This window comes from Leptopilina boulardi, unplaced genomic scaffold, assembly GCF_019393585.1.
Source record: "Leptopilina boulardi isolate dan_hultmark-lab unplaced genomic scaffold, ZJU_Lbou_2.1 LbouV2_90, whole genome shotgun sequence".
NCBI classification, from domain to species: Eukaryota; Metazoa; Arthropoda; class Insecta; order Hymenoptera; family Figitidae; genus Leptopilina; species Leptopilina boulardi.
The window spans coordinates 203,135-220,718 of NW_026138039.1; the positions used below are offsets into that span (position 1 = coordinate 203,135).

General features: G+C 27.5%; 1 protein-coding gene across 1 annotated transcript; it reads right to left on the reverse strand.

The window, feature by feature from the left end:
• Nucleotides 1-201: 201 nt before the first annotated feature.
• On the reverse strand, nt 202-8,142 carry LOC127290853 (glutamic acid-rich protein-like). The gene is made up of 7 exons (XM_051319655.1): nt 7,980-8,142; nt 7,051-7,254; nt 6,606-6,839; nt 5,540-5,773; nt 4,523-4,717; nt 3,178-3,263; nt 202-408 (listed from the first exon to the last, which is right to left on the reverse strand). The coding sequence occupies exons 1-7, from the start codon at nt 8,140-8,142 to the stop codon at nt 202-204; spliced, it is 1,323 nt and encodes a 440-aa protein (XP_051175612.1).
• Between the last annotated feature and the right edge of the window lie 9,442 nt (nt 8,143-17,584).

The following is a 17,584-nucleotide window of genomic DNA, read 5'->3' on the forward strand; positions in this document are numbered from 1 at the left end:
TAAAAAAATTAAAATGTTTAGAATTGGTTTTAATTATTTTTTATTCTTGATAAAAAGACTATTAAATCATTTATTTTTTTAACAGAATCAGTCGTATGTAATAAAACAAATCAAAATTTAAATTTATTCGAGAAGAATCATTTAAAAGTAATTATTTAGCTTATTGCTTGAATAAAAATAAAATTGTTTTAAGAGACAACTCTACAGTTTTCTTTTTTTGGCCAGTGGCTCTTCATGATCATTCTCATTTTCCTCCTCACTATCCTGTTCCTGACTATCCTCTCTATCACTATTATATTCCTGACTATCCTCTCTCTCACTATTTTCATCCTGACTATCTTCTTCCTCATTACCCTCATCACTGTGATCGACTTTATTGTCCTCTACGACTTCTTTCTCATCCATTTCCTTTTCAATATTCTTAGTTTTTTTCGTGATTTTCTTTACTTTCGCATTCGTCTCATTTTTATTTTTCTTCTCAGTTTTGGGATTTCTTACCCTATTGAAAATCTCCACATGAGAAACCACATGGGAAACCACATGGGATCCTATGTCAAAAACTATGTAAAACCCCATTCCCCATATGGGAAACCACATGGGATCCCATATAAAAACTCATGGGAAATTGGGACAGGAATTGGCATAGGAAAATATCAAAACGAGGTTCCTCCATGTCATTTCCTATGTCAAATCCCATGTCAAATATCATGTTAAATACCATGTTAAATACTAATTGAGATCCTTTATCACTTTTTTGACAAATTTTCCCATGTCAAACCCCATGTCATTTCCCAAGTAAAAACCTTTATCATTTTTTTGAAAAATTTTCCAATGTCATTTCCCATGTGAAATCTTTTATCATTTTTTTGAAAAATTTTCCCATGTCAAATCCTCTTTCGCCTTATCGAAAATACCCACATAGGAAAGCATATGGGAATCCACATGGGACACCATATGGGAATCCATATGGGAAATGGAATACGATTTCATGTGCATTCTTCCAAATGATAAAACAAATAGATTTAAGCATAGGAAATCATATAAGATTTCATATAGATTCTGAAATTTCAACCTAAGATTTCACATGGATTTACATATAGGAAACGATATAGGATTTTATTCGGGAATTTTTTAGTTGGCTGCTTTATGCAGGCGGCAGATTACAAAAAAATTAATTATTTGATTAAATATCAAATAATAATACTTTAACTGATCTGAAAATAAAAAAAAGTTTACTTTACTTCTGCCTTAGACTCTCAGCTTTTATAGTATTTCAGACTGATCTCAACTGTGAGAGAAAATATTTTCACCATCTGGTGGTGAAACAATGAAACTATAATGACGATCAACATCTATATTGAAATTTCCTATGTCATTTCCCATGTCATTTCCCATGTGAAATCCTCTTTCATTTATTCGAAAAATTTTCCCATGTCATTTCCCATGTGAATTCCTTTATCATTTTTTTTCAAAAAAATTTCCCATGTCATTTCCCATGTGAAATCTTTTATTATGTTTTGGAAAAATTTTCCCATATCAATTCCCACGTCAAACCTCATGTCATTTGCCATGTACGATACGATAAAGGATTTCACATGGCAAATGACATGAGGTTTGACGTGGGAATTGATATGGGAAAATTTTTCCAAAACATAATAAAAGATTTCACATGGGAAATGACATGGGAAATTTTTTTGAAAAAAAATGATAAAGGAATTCACATGGGATATGACATGGGAAAATTTTTCGAATAAATGAAAGAGGATTTCACATGGGAAATGACATAGGAAATTTCAATATAGATGTTGATCGTCATTATAGTTTCATTGTTTCACCACCAGATGGTGAAAATATTTTCTCTTACAGTTGAGATCAGTCTGGAATACTATAAAAGCTGAGAGTCTAAGGCAGAAGTAAAGTAAACTTTTTTTTATTTTCAGATGAATTGAAGTATTATTATTTTATATTTAATCAAATAATTAATTTTTTTGTAATCTGCCGCCTGCATAAAGCAGCCAACTAAAAAATTCCCGAATAAAATCCTATATCGTTTCCTATATGTAAATCTATGTGAAATCTTAGGTTGAAATTTCAGAATCTATATGAAATCTTATATGATTTCCTATGCTTAAATCTATTTGTTTTATCATTTGGAAGAATGCACATGAAATCGTATTCCATTTCCCATATGGATTCCCATATGGTGTCCCATGTGGATTCCCATATGCTTTCCTATGTGGGTATTTTCGATAAGGCGAAAGAGGATTTGACATGGGAAAATTTTTCAAAAAAATGATAAAAGATTTCACATGGGAAATGACATTGGAAAATTTTTCAAAAAAATTATAAAGGTTTTTACTTGGGAAATGACATGGGGTTTGACATGGGAAAATTTGTCAAAAAAGTGATAAAGGATCTCAATTAGTATTTAACATGGTATTTAACATGGTATTTAACATGATATTTGACATTGGATTTGACATAGGAAATGACATGGAGGAACCTCGTTTTGATATTTTCCTATGCCAATTCCTGTCCCAATTTCCCATGAGTTTTTATATGGGATCCCATGTGGTTTCCCATATGGGGAATGGGGTTTTACATGGTTTTTGACATAGGATCCCATGTGGTTTCCCATGTGGGGATTTTCAAAAGGGTAATGTCCCGCACTGATAATTTATAACAGAAATATATTCTATTTCCGTAAAATGTTTGTTTCTTGCGTGTACATATTCTATAAATTTAATTTGTTTTTATTTAAAATTGATTTTATTTTAGAGAAATTGATAAAAATTTACTTGTTAAAATTTAATGATTTCAGATGAAATAAGGTATGATACAAAAAAAATATTTTTATGTATTTTTTTATACTAACTATAAACATCGACCCTTATATTTTCGGGAATTGCGTTTCCTTTTTTCCCCAATGCTGTCATAGTTTTTAAACTTTTCGCTCCTACCAATTCCAACATAAGTTGCCGAGTCAACTCTCTCGGATTGTTCCGGAAGCGTTTCATCAAAAATAATTTATTTTCGTTTATTAAAACACTCGATCCTTTGAACAACTCTACCATATTCGTTCTTTTTATGACATTATTCATTATCTGTTAGAAGGAAAAACTATTTAATAAAATTTAATTTGTAACCAAAAATGAAAGTTTGAAAAGGAGGACTCACAGGAGAATTTACTTCAACATTTTTGTCTACAACTGTTTTAGCAAATTTTAATAAGATCTCTAGACCATTGACAAATTCTGGTGTAACTGAAAAAGATTCAGAAAAATTACTTTTAATATGCGCTAAATTTAGTTCTCAAAAATATTCAAAATATACAAGAAAATTTAAATTTTGACCTCGAGGGAAATTATAATAAAAAAAAATGAATAATAAATAAATAAATAAAGAATAAAAAAATGAACTTTTAATTTTTTTATTTAAACTATATTTTCGAATCGCGTCCACGTTAAAAAAAATAAATTTGGAATCACAAAATATTGCAGCCAAAATGTTAGAACTTTCACATAGTGACATTATAAAGAAAAATAATTTTTTCAAAATTCAAAATGGGGCCTTGAAAATTGTTGATAAAATATAACAAATTCAAAAAATATATTAAAGGTCACGAAATTTAATATTTGTGAGTTTTCGTGGTCGCAAATTAAAAATTCAATGTTAGCTTCTTGAAAATTTGAAAAATACAGTGAAATAGAAATAATAATTTCAAATAATATTTGAAATACAGTGTGGAGGATTTTTTTTAAACTGATCTGAAGTTTTTAAAATTTCATCAGATTAAAATCGTTACTCTATATTTTTCAATGCTGCTGATTATGAATTTGATATCAATTTTAAAAAATTCAAACAGACGGATCCAATATTACGGTTAAAAGTTTTGTAAATTGAGCTAAGACCTTATGAAAACTACAATTTTATAAATGTTTAGCTGTCGCTGAATTCAAATTTAATACCAGTTTTTCAAAGTTGAAAACGGCGAATTCAATATGGCTGACTTCTTAAAAAATTTATTATATTCTCTTAAAAGTATTTAATCGGGAAGTTTTAGATATCTCTGAATTTGGCTTTAACCCTATTTTTAAATACCATTTATGATTAATAATTTTCTTTCTTACTGTTTGAAATGAGAGCATTCAAAATTGAATTCGAAAATTCCCCACTTTTGTTGGTCTCATCGAAGAGATCTTCACTTTTCTTATCTAATACATTTAATTTTTTAAATTTCCGTTATTGAAAATAATAAATTTAATTATTTTAAATGTGTAATTATTAGCATATAATTTTTTTAAATCATTTCAAATAAAATTAAATAATATTTAAAAATATTTTAAGATTTGATATCTTAAGTTTTAAATTAAATAAATAACATGTGAATTTGTACAAATTAAAAAGAAAGTTACTTATTTGACAAATTTAAATTTGTACAGTTCAAAATAAACAAAATAATTTCGTTGATTTAATTATTATTACAGATTATTTAATATGAAATGTGTTTAATTTAAATTACCGGAAGTTGAAGGGAATTCGTCAGATAACGATAAACCGGAAGTTAAAGACAATTCGTTAATTAAAGAGGATTTAGAAGTTGAAGTCAATTCTAAAGTTGAGGGTGATTTCGAATAGGCAACTTTGATGTTGAAGGCAATTCCAAAGTTGAGGGTGTTTTTGAAGGCAATTTTGATGTTGAAGGCAATTCCAAGATCTGTTTTTTTGTCGTTTTATTCACACGATCAGCTGCTTGATCGGGGTTTTTATCTATTTAATGATATTTACATGTGTAAATATAAAAATCACTTTGAAATTATTATTTACCATTTTTTACATTAAAATAAAAATTATTGTATACCATCAATTGATGAAAAATTAGATATATGTTTTTCCATAATTTTATTCGTTTGGGCTCTCATTCTTTTCTTCAATGCTAAATGAGCTTTCTTACTTTCTGATTGACTTTTTGTTTTGATCAGATTTTCTATAAATATATTCATAAATTATTTTACGTATCGTCATATAAACCCACATAAAAAGACTTCTAGGAAAGTGTCCTAAGAATTTTCGTTATTCTAATGAAACATTTCTATTTGAATTTTTATTAGAATTTTAATCAGAATTCTGATGATAATTTTTATAAAAATTCGAATTAGAAATTCGTGGCAGAATTCAGATTAAAATTCCGACATACGATTGATTGTTCGAAATTACGAAAAAACGAGTGTAAAAAATTTGCCCTAATGACAAATAACGTAAATTGTGAAACAAGCTAAATTTTTAAAGAAGCAACAGTAAAAGTTTTAAACCAATTAAAATAGAACGTGTTTAGGGGTAAAAAAATTTTTATCCATTTTTTTAAAACCTGAAATCATATATTCTATTAGAAAAAATTCCAAAAAAAATTATATTTAACTATTTTAAGAATTTTTTATTTTTCAAGTTTAAAGTGGACCCTTTTTCCTAACTTGACGACCTATGTTATGTGCGAATTTTAAAAAATGTAAACTTAATGTTTAAAAAAAATTTGGATTACCGCCAATTCGTGATGATTTTTTAGTTTTATTGAACTTTGAGGATTTTTCCGATTCATTTTCTAATGTCAAATGGGTTTCTACATTTTCAGGTTCACTTGCATCCAAATTATCTTCGTTCATTGTTACGATATCAATTTTTTTGTGGCTTATTCCATTGTCTTCGTGATTATCATCGGAATCAGTTACAGAAATATCTTTACTAGTCGAATCAGTGGTTTTCTTGCGTTTATCTTCTATAAAAATATCAAATCTAATTAAGGATTATGTACGCAACCCCTATATGTATAATTTTTTTAACTCTTAACTTTTTTCTAACTTTCAATTGATTTCCATATTTTATTTATTTTAAGAATTATTATTATTAATAAATTATAAATAATGTATAAATAAATTTATGATGATAATTTTTATACAGGTTCGGATTAGAAATTCTTGTCCGAATTCAGATCAATATTCCGACATACGATTGATTGTTCAAAATTACGAAAAAAGCGTATCAAATATTTGTCAATGAAAAATAACGTAAATTGTGAAAAAAGTTAAATTTTTAAGGAAACAACAGTGAAATATTAACGAATCAAAGTTGAACTTGTTTAGGGGTAAAAAATTTAAAAAAATTATTTTAGAACCCGAAATCATAATATTTTATTATGAAAAATTTGAAAAAATTTTATTTAACTATTTTACACATTTTTTACTTTAAAAAAATTTTTTTAAACCCATACGCTTGATTGTTCAGAATCATGAAAATACGTGAAACAAATTCGGCAATAAAAAAATAATGAAAATTATGATAGAATAATTTTTGTAAAATTTTGAATTTTATTACTATTATTTTATTTTTATTATTATTAGTATTATCAAGTTAATTGTTTTTTAAATTTTCATATCAGAAAAAAATTTGACTACTATAACCAACGCAACGTTAATATGTATAGGTTGAAATTTTACGTCTGATAATTAAGCGCAGGTTTAATGTGGACCCCTTTCCCTAACTTGATGACCTATGTTATGTGCGAAGTTAAATATATTTTAACTTAATGGTTAAAAAATGTAGATTATCACCAATTCGTGATGATTTTTTATTTTTGTTGTTAAACTTTGAGGGTTTTTCTGATTCCTTGTCCAATGTCGAATGGGTTTTTACATGTTCGAGATCACTTGAATCTAAATTATTTCTGTTCACTGTTACGACATCAATTTTTTCGTTGTTCATTCCATTGTCTTTCTGATTATCGTCGAAATCATTTACGAGAATATTCTTAACAGCCGAATCAGTGGTTTTCTTACGTTTATCTTCTATATAATAATGCAAATAAATATCAAATGTAATTATGGATTATGTGCGCTACTTTTATATTTGTATAATTTTATTAACTCTGTAAATGATTTTTTTATTTTTATTCATTTTGAGAATTATTATTGTTTATTCACTATGAAATTGTGTATAATAGTTTTGAAAAATCTCAATGTAAATAGTTACACATTTTTAACAAACAATATTGTTTACCACAAATTGGATGTATTTCAGAAATTTTATCCTCTAATTTTGATGCAGTTTGAGCTCTCATTTTCTTTTTCAGTTTTGATTCGGCTTTCTCCTTCGCTGACTGAGATTTAAATTTTTCGATTTTTGAAGTATTTTTTTTCTTTGCCGTGATGGTCCCGTCTTTATTGACATTTTTACTGAGTTTTTCTAAGAAACTTTTTGACTCTATAAAGCACGTAAAAATGGTAAGAAATTGTAATTTTACAAATTATAAATCTTAGTTTTTAAAATTTATTTTGTTTTTATAATTCAAAGAAATAGATTAATTTAATTAATCAATAATTAAATAAATTTAATTTAATAAATTAAATAAAATTTAATATTAATTTAATAACCCCTAAAATTTATTTTAAATCTGTAAATATTTTTTTTCAAATAATATAAAAAATTTCAATCTTTTTTAAACGCATTTCCACCCTTGGTTTGAAAAACAAATAGTTTTGACTTTTTTCTAAAACCAAAATTTGAAAAGAAACGATATTTTTATTTTTCTTTTTTTAAAATGTTATATTTTATGCTTTAATTATCGAGAAAAAAATTTTTATAAACCTCTGATTTTAAATTAAAAAATAATTGAATTTCTTTATTTAGAGAAAGGTAAAATTTTAGATTGTATAAAAAAAATGTTTACATCGTACTGAAAAATTAAAAAAATGTTAAATTGTATTATTGCAATTTAAAATTATTCGCGAAAATTATTTTTAAAAGTGGAAAAAAACGTTTAAATCCCGGGAATTTTAAATTGGCAAATAGCTATTTTTAATAATTATTATGATAAAATAATAATAATAATAATAATAATCATAATAATAATAGTAATAATAAAGAAAAATATAATTAATAATAATTTTAAGTTGATAATAATTATAATTCAAAATTCTAATATTTACCACTTCTGTGAAGGAGAATTGCTTTAAAGACTCCTTTGTTGGGATATTTTATTTGAATAATTTCTTCCTCGTTTGCTTTCTTCGCATCTTCAGTTTCCTCCATAATCGTGATTGCATTCGGTTTATCCACCCATTGCAAAAGCACATAAATTTTTCCTGGCATTTTTAAATGTTTTAGGAAAACGTTAAATAAATTTGTTTGTTCTGTCAAATTTGTAAATGACACTTGGTTTCTAAGGGCAACATGCTAATAGACTTCATGTCATTCTAATTTTCCAATTGAATGTTTCGTTACTCATTTCATTATTTTTACGTCAAATAAACGTCAAAAAAAATTCGACAAATCGAACTGCTTTGAAATTTTTCAATTTAAATTATTCTACGTAGTTTGCAGATTATATTTTAAAATGCAACGTTCTCGAGATTTTGAATTATTGAGCAGAAGAACACAAATGCGCATTGCCAACGATTTGGCAGAAGATTCAGATTTTTCCGACGTTTCTAATGTATTAATTTTTTGTAAAATTTTATGAAGTCTATGTTATTTTATTTTAAAATATTAACTTGTGTTTCTTTATAATAAATTAGACCGATAGTATTGAAGAAAATTATGTCTCTAGCAGTGATGACAATGATATCTCTTACAGCGATGATAATGATGATGTCTCTGGCAGCGATAATTCCAATGTTAATAGTGATAATGGCGTAATAAATAACCAAGGTATAATACAGGACTTAAATAATTTCACTCTTAAATTTATTAATTAATTTTTTATTATTATTATTATTTTTAATTCATCACTAAAAATTAACTTTTTTATTTGCACAAAATATAATTATTTCTCTCTTAAAATTAAAAAATAACAAAAACTTTCATTTTGTGCAACCATTTTTACATTTCTCATAATATTTTTTTTCTTTGCCGAGGAAAAGAAAAAAAAATAAAAAAAGTTGTTTACAAATGTGTAATAATTCACTATGTATTTGAAGTATTTCGCATTAGAACTTGAATTTTCATTCTCGCCCGTATGACAGTGATGCTAAATGGTCATGCAATTTTTCCTATAAATCATCACTTATCTACACTTTTATTCCTAATAAAATCCCCCAAAATAAACTTCATAATGCCATTAACGCACGACTCCAAATTAGAAAATAATTACTTTCGCAAAAAGAAGAAGTATTATTCTAAAATAGTGGAATAATAAATTTTAAAAAACTGATTAAAAGCGCGAAAAAAAATTTTTTAAATGAGAATATAATGAAAAATAGCTTTTATAGATTTTACGAAAGATATTTTAAACAAAATTTAATTTAATTTATCCATTTTATTTTTCATCCCGCAACATAAGTCGGTGTCGTTTTTTTCGTAATTCTTTGGGATTGAATTCATAACCTTTAAGCTATTCTTTATTTCCATCCATTCAATTCGATCCGTTTTTATTGCCCGATATTTTTTATGCGTCCTCACGTCCATTTTTTCGTATTGTTAAAAAATTAAAATTTTTTTAAATGAAAGAGAAATATAAATATTTCTAACAATTCTTTGATATTTTTAGGCAACCATGATGAAGAGGTAAACTCAGATAATGAAATCGATCCCCCTTCTGCGAGCAGCACTGATTACGACTCAATTAGTGATTTTGATGAAGCTGATATAGATTCTGATCGTAGCTCTGAACCTACCACCGATGCTGAAAATGATTTTGGAAACGATAATGAAATCGAAGAAGACGATCCACCATTATACGAGGGATCTCCTATCACTGTAACAGAGAGCATTTTAGCTATTCTTTCCCTGGTCTTAAAATTTTCTCTATCAGGAGTAGTTCTAGGGGGTATTTTACAACTAATAGCCTTGCATTGTCCCGAACCCAATTTTTGCCGAACTAGTTTATATGCCTTTAAACAATGTTTTGAAAATTTACATATACCCGTTACGAGACAATTTTATTGTCCAATTTGCTTAACTTTTCTTGAGCAACAAGTTAATCAATGTCCTGAATGTTTGCAAGCAATAGATTCCAACTATTTTCTATCCATTTCTGTTATCGATCAAATCCAAGCTCTTTATTTGAGAAATGGCTTTCACCAAAAATTACAGCACAGATTTCATCGTGAGAAATTAGCTCCAAATAATATCGAGGACATTTATGACGGAAGTGTATATAAGGAACTAAGTGAGTCTGGTGGTTTTTTGTCAAATAAAAATAATATATCGTTTTCATGGTATACTGATCGTGTAAAAGGTTTTAAAACATCAAAGTTTTCATTCTGGCCCTTTTATTTAATTATAAATGAGTTGCCATATAAAGAAAGATTTAAGAAAGAAAATCTAATTTTGGCTGGTATGTGGTTTGGCGATGAAAAACCTTTTCCAAATTTATTCCTGTCTCCTCTATATGACGAAATGGTTCAATTGGATCATGGCGTTGATATGAGACTGCCAAATAACGAAGATTCGAGACTTGTGAAAGGAAAAATCATTTGTGGCTCCTGTGATCTTCCAGCAAAGGCTTTGTTTTTGAACATGAAACAATATAATGGAAGATTCGGGTGCCATAAATGTTTGCAAGAGGGAATAAGATTGTGAAATCGACAAGTATATCCCTATAGAAGAAATATGCTTCTTCGGAATGAAGAAGATACTCTACGACACGCTGAAAGTTTAAGTTTCGGGGTAAAGGGTCGAACGAATTTGTCCAATATAGTGTACAAATGGATAACAACCACATCACTTGACTCTATGCACATGGTTTTTATAGGCGTATTAAAATCATTAATGGCATTTTGGTTTGATCCTAAATTTTCTGGAAAACGTTTTTCTATTATCGAAACTGTGGATGTCGTTGACGAAAGAATTAAATCGCTTCGTCCTCCAAACTTTATTCAAAGGCGATTGCTTTCAATAAAGAGTCACATTAAACTTTGGAAGGCGTCAATGTATAAAACGTTTTTCTTCTATTACTCTCTTCCAATTTTAGAAGATTTGTTACCTCAGGAGTATTTTGAACACTTACAATTATTAATTGCTGCGATATACTTACTCTGCCAACCAAGCATATCTCTTGAAATGTTAGACAATGCTCACAGAATGCTTCATGAATTCGTTTCCAGATTTGAATACCTATACGATTTAGAAAATATGACCTGCAATGTCCACTCTGTCTTACATTTAACCCTTGTTGTTGAACTCCTGGGCCCTCTTTTTGTTTATCATTGTTTTACTTTTGAAAGCATAAACGGAATGCTAAAATATTTAATTCATGGGAGTAAATGCGCTCAGCTTCAAATTTATTTTGGAGCCTCGTTATTTATAAATACATTTACTTTGCATGAGGAATTACTTAACGTTGAAGGTACTGCTTATGCATTTTGTAAAAAATTTTTATCTCCAACTAAGCAAATGAAATTGCGACCTATTGGCGAATCTTTATATATCGTTGGTGCACTTTCTAATTTACGGGTCAATAATGTAATTTTAAGGGCTCTTATTGATAGAGGAATTGCAGGAACAAAGCATGTAATTTTTAAAAAATTATATAAAAACAATATTTTGTTTACATCAGAAATATACACTAAAGCGAAATGTACAAATTCGAGTTTTGTAAAATACATTGACAGTGATAATGCATTCCAATTCGGACAAATTCATCTTTTTTTAAAAGTTTTACGCTGTCACTGTAGAAATGGTTGCCAATGTCCTTCTAACTACTATGTAGTTATAAAAAAATATGAGTCAAACCTTAGTTATCCTTCGACTGCATTGCCAGCTATAGGCATAAATTTTATACATACAGTTGAAGCAAGTTCAAATGAAATTGATATTTTGGATTTAAATTGTTTAAGTACTGTATGTTTTAAAAGTGAAATTGTACGTAAAAATGGAATTGTATCTTATATTGCGGAACCAGTTAATACAATTGAAGACGAGTAAGATTATAGAATAATTTGGATTAATGTTAAAAAATGTAATATTTAAAAAATATATTTACAAACTTTTGCTTTCAAAAAAGAGTTTTTTCTTTGCAACTCATATTTAATAGTAAATTATACTATTGAAATATTAACAAAAGTTCTTGAAACTATTTTAATAATATTCATAATGAAAATATATGCTTTTTATACATTTTTTGTGTAATAATTGTTTAAAAAGTGGTTCAAATTCAAAAAAATATTATCCTAAAATTAAATCAAGTGATTTTAAGAAACCCCATACTTGACCCATAGTATGGCCCAACTCGCGGAGAAATATTATCAAGTGTTGGACTAGTAAATGGCCAAAGTTTGACTATGGGATTTGGACAAAACCCATACTTGCCCCATAGTGGCCCAACTATGGATAAAATCTTAAAAAATTTTAACCCATACTACTCCCACAGTTGCCATTTTCACGCGGGCAATGATATGAAACGGATTGTAACATGTGTTGCTTTTCCTAAAACTAAAATCAAGCAAACATATTTAAAATTTTTGTGACCTGCGAGCCTGGTCGGAAGGATCTTTTATGGTTTTATGGCTTTTCATTGCAAAATTAAAAAATGTTGGAATTTCAAAAAATAATTATATAAATATTATATTTGCAATGTACAGGTTAAAACAATTACAACGGTATAAATTTTTTTGCAAATACTATAAGATTAGAGTTTGTACATATGTAAATCATGAAATCGTATAACTTTTCCAAAAGCAAATTTTAATATTTAGACGTAAAAATTTATATAGTTGGAATCGTCAAAATCTGCAAATGGTAAATTTAATATTTAAAAAATTATTTCTTTGGATTTAAATATTTTTTATTTTGCACCAAAATGCCATAAAATCTAAACGACCCTAAAATGGATAAAAAAAATTTAGTTGTCAATAAACATGTTTCTTCAAATTTAAAAGAAATTGAAAGAGAAAGCTTATTTGCTGAAACGGAAAATAATATACGCCTCCTTTTATAGTTTTCTGCGCGTAAAGGGCCCAAATTCGTCCTGAAAAATATCGATTTCTCCTGGACCAGAGTATATATATATATATATGCAATTTTAAACATTATTTGCATGAAACTATTCAAAAGCGAGGAATCATGCGATTTTGTAGAAAAAATCAATTTTCTCAAAAAGGGACCGATGGATGATTTTCATTTTTGTTGCAAACATCTTCTTTTTTGTTGTAGAAAACATCCCAAAAGAAAAATCTGATCGCTTAAAACCCACCGTGTACTGAAAGTATTTTGTCTCGTTATCGGTTCTAAAAGGAAGACAAACAATTTACACTAAAGATAATAGACGTGGTTTAGATAGAACAGATGTTTTCCCATGTAGAATTGATACAAAATTTACAAATAAAAATTAAGAGGAAAAAGAACATAACGTTGAAAATCTAATAAAATAACGCAGGACGTTACAGGGATAAAAAAATTATAGGAAATAGCTTCATTTTGATATGTGAGGTGGTATAACCCTTCATTGTGAAACATAGATGCTAAAGAGATTAACAACAATATCTCAATTATTTTTTTTGGTTAAAAATACGTAATTACAAAGGACTTTTATGATTTTGGATATTTTTTACTAAATAAATAATAAAAGCTGATGCACACAGCAATATGTAAACAAATATAACATTGATGCTGTTTAGGTTAAATGAAACACTGGCTATCGCCGGAGATAGAATTTTGGACCCGCCATTTTGAATTTTAAAAAACTAATATAATATTCGTAATCAGCGACCTCGAAAACCCTCAAGTAAATAATTTCAGACAGATTCATCGACTTTTAAAAATTTATTAACTTATTTGTTTATAACAAATACATTAATGTTTTTTTACTGTAATATTACAAAGAAAGTTCATTTTATTTGTTGCTTAAGTGATTTATGAACTTTTAAAATAAAATTTTATCTGTTTATAAAAATATTTTTTTATGTATTTTATTTTGTTAATTAAATATTTAAACAACAAAATATTTTTTGGGTGCACTTCCGAAAACCCCCCCCTTCCGATTTTAATGAAACTTGGTATACTTACGTAATTTCATGCGCTGATCACGAAAATGATAGTGAAAATTACCGCAAATTTCATTTTTATGGTGAAAACCATAAAAAACACCATAAAATTATGGTTTTTTGCGTTTAACTCGTAAAAAACGCAAAATTAAAAAAAATCGTTCTTACAAAAGTTGTAGAGCTTCTAAAAATAAACATTTTATGTCCTATACATTTTTTACCAAAAGTCATTAGTTTTCGAGAAAAATGCAGAAACATGAAAAGCACACTACAAAAATTACTAATACCACGAAACTGGAATTCCTATAAAGATAGTTTTGAGAGATCAAATTCACATTCTTAATGGTACTGGAAGGTACGGAACCCACCCCGACCCCCCTCCTCCAAGATGTCTTCCCCCCTCCCCCCCTGGAAGTAGCCCTGCACAGCAAAGAATGCAGAGGCGGGCGAAGCCCGCCTTCCCTAGTATCGTTGCTCTCTTTCAAAACAGACAGTCAAATTCACATTCTTAATGGTACTGGAAGGTACGGAACCCACCCCGACCCCCCTCCTCCAAGATGTCTTCCCCTAAAAGTTCTTTTGGAAATAGCCCTGCACAGCAAAGAGTAGAAGGTTTTTTATTAAAAGATATTGTCCGTCACATAAGACATCTGCCTCTTGTGGATAATAGCTAGAAGTTGGTGATTTTCACCGTTTTTAAATATTTTGCATTTTTCTCGAAAACTAATGACTTTTGGTAAAAAATGTATATGACATAAAATGTTCATTTTTAGAAGCTCTACAACTTTTGTAAGAACGATTTTTTTTAATTTTGCGTTTTTTACGAGTTAAACGCAAAAAACCATAATTTTATGATGTTTTTTATGGTTTTCACCATAAAAATGAAATTTGCGGTAATTTTCACTATCATTTTCGTGATCAGCGCATGAAATTACGTAAGTATACCAAGTTTCATTAAAATCGGAAGGGGGGGTTTTCGGAAGTTCCATATTTAAGATCATTAATATGTAGTCAATTACTTTACCTTTAATTTAAAAAAAAATTAATTTAAATTGTTTGAAATTTGTTATCTCTACATTGCATTTATTCTAGGGGCCAACTCTGCGACGTCTTGGACATCTATAACCCCTTATAGAATGCGGCCCCTCAATTAGCAAATATTTTATTGAAAGAATTTGTTCGATTCAAGTATTTTTCTCAATGTAACACTTCTACTTTAGTAACTCAGGTAATTTTGTGTAAACTGTTTTAAAATCCTGGAATGCATTTCTAACAAAAAAATTTTATCGTGAATTTTAATATTTATAAATCTTTTTGCAATTTTAAATATTCTTGATTTTTAATGTTAATTTTTTTAGTAATACTGAGCTTTTAAATATGAAATATATTGAATTTAAAATGTTAAAAATAATTTTTTTGTCAATAAAAAAGTAAAAATATTTATATCTAAAGTACTTATTTAATAAAGAAAATAATAAATCTTAAATGTATAAACATTAATAATTTGATTTGATGTTAAATTTCCGAACCAAACGCAATTTTAAAAAAATTTTAATTATTTATTTATTATTAAAGAATTTCGTTTTATAAATTAAGCATGCAAATATGATGACAAATGATAGCCATATATTAGTAATAATAAATACGCAAAAGTAGCTTAATTGAAATTTTTTTTATTTTATTATACAAAATTTCTTTGTTCAAACAAAAAAAACAGTTTTACAAAAATACTAGTAATTATTTTCTATTAAGTAGTTATGAAAAAAATACTTATTTTTCTTTATGTCCAAACATCCCAATAAAAAAAAAGAATTGTGAGTAAGCGATTAGAATTGGTGGTAACTTAAGCTGAATTCGGTTTGGCGAAAAAACCGAATTGGAACGTTACGGTGAATTCCCTGGCGGATTGGAAAAACCGAGTTGTAACCGAATTGGGTTACGATTCGGTTACGTTTCGGTTCATTGTGAAATATTATCGTTAATCGACGAAATATGTAGTAAATAACTATTAGGAATGGTTAATATACATTTAAAGTGCTTATTTATGCAATAATAATAATAAATTAAGATATAATTAATTAATAATAAGTGTTTTAAGTGTACAGTGCATACAGTTATTGAATTACCATATATATGTATATTACCATCAGCGGCAGCTGTGATACGCGCGTTAAACTCTAGATGGCGTTAAGGATGTCTTTGTGAATAAATTTCTAAAATTAAGCCCTTGAGTGTCAAATGTGTAAGTGAATATATAAGTTTTAAAAAAATAGATCAATTTATTAAAACAACTTTTTTGATTTGTACAAATATAAAAAAAAAAATTTTTATACCGCACAAAAATTTTTTTAATGAGAAAAAGTTTTTTTTGGGTCAAAATTAATCTTTCTCATTTTTTTTTTTTTTGAATAAATTTTTTTTGAATTTTTGAATAAAAAATTTTTTTTCTCAATAAAATGAAAAAGATTAATTTTGACACAAAAAAATCTTTTTCTCATTAAAAATATTTTTGTTCGTTATAAAAATTTTATTTTTGTATTTGTACAAATCAAAAAAGTTGTTTTAATAAATTGATCTATTTTTTTAAAACTTATATATTCACTTACACATTTGACACTCAAGGGCTTAATTTTAGAAATTTATTCACAAAGTCATCCTTAACGCCATCTAGAGTTTAACGCGCGTATCACAGCTGCCGCTGATGGTAATATACATATATATGGTAATTCAATAACTGTATGCACTGTACACTTAAAACACTTATTATTAATTAATTATATCTTAATTTATTATTATTATTGCATAAATATGCACTTTAAATGTATATTAACCATTCCCAATAGTTATTTACTAAATATTTCGACGATTAACGATAATATTTCACAATGAACCGAAAACGTAACCGAATCGTAACCCAATTCGGTTACAACTCGGTTTTCCCAATCCGCCAGGGTATGTATGAAAAAGTACTTAATTCCCATAAAACACAATGTTAATTGTTAAAAAACAAAAACGCTTATAACTTTTTCCACAAGAATCTAGAGGTCTGAAAAATTTAGCTGCATAATTTTTAAACATTTATCTAACAGTGGACTCTATTTCATTAAATTACTAATGTTAATTCTATTTCCGCTATAACCTCCTTAAGACTGCTTTTTATTTCACTACCTAAAGTATTGTTATTTGGTTTTATACTTATAATTTTTGACCCATCAGAAATGGAGTTTTGAATAAATTTTTCAATATCTTCTATTTCATAACTGCCAAGGGGTATAGTAATTATATGATTACCAATATAAAATTTATTTTTACCTTCATCTATATTTGGTATTGAATTAAACGTTAACAACTCAACTAAACCAAGCACATAATTTTTATGAGGTAATAATTCTATAGGAGGAAAATATTCAACCTCGAGAATAGACGAATTTTCTAGAGTGAACCATCATCCATGATGATGACTTTTGATAGACTAAATAGATATATAGATTTACCATCATTTAAATAGAGTATATTTCTGAGTTATTTCCAGTTGTCCACATAAAAATTTAAGACATAAATGACCACAATAAAAGGTATCATAATCTTGATAATTTTGATGATTGTACTGT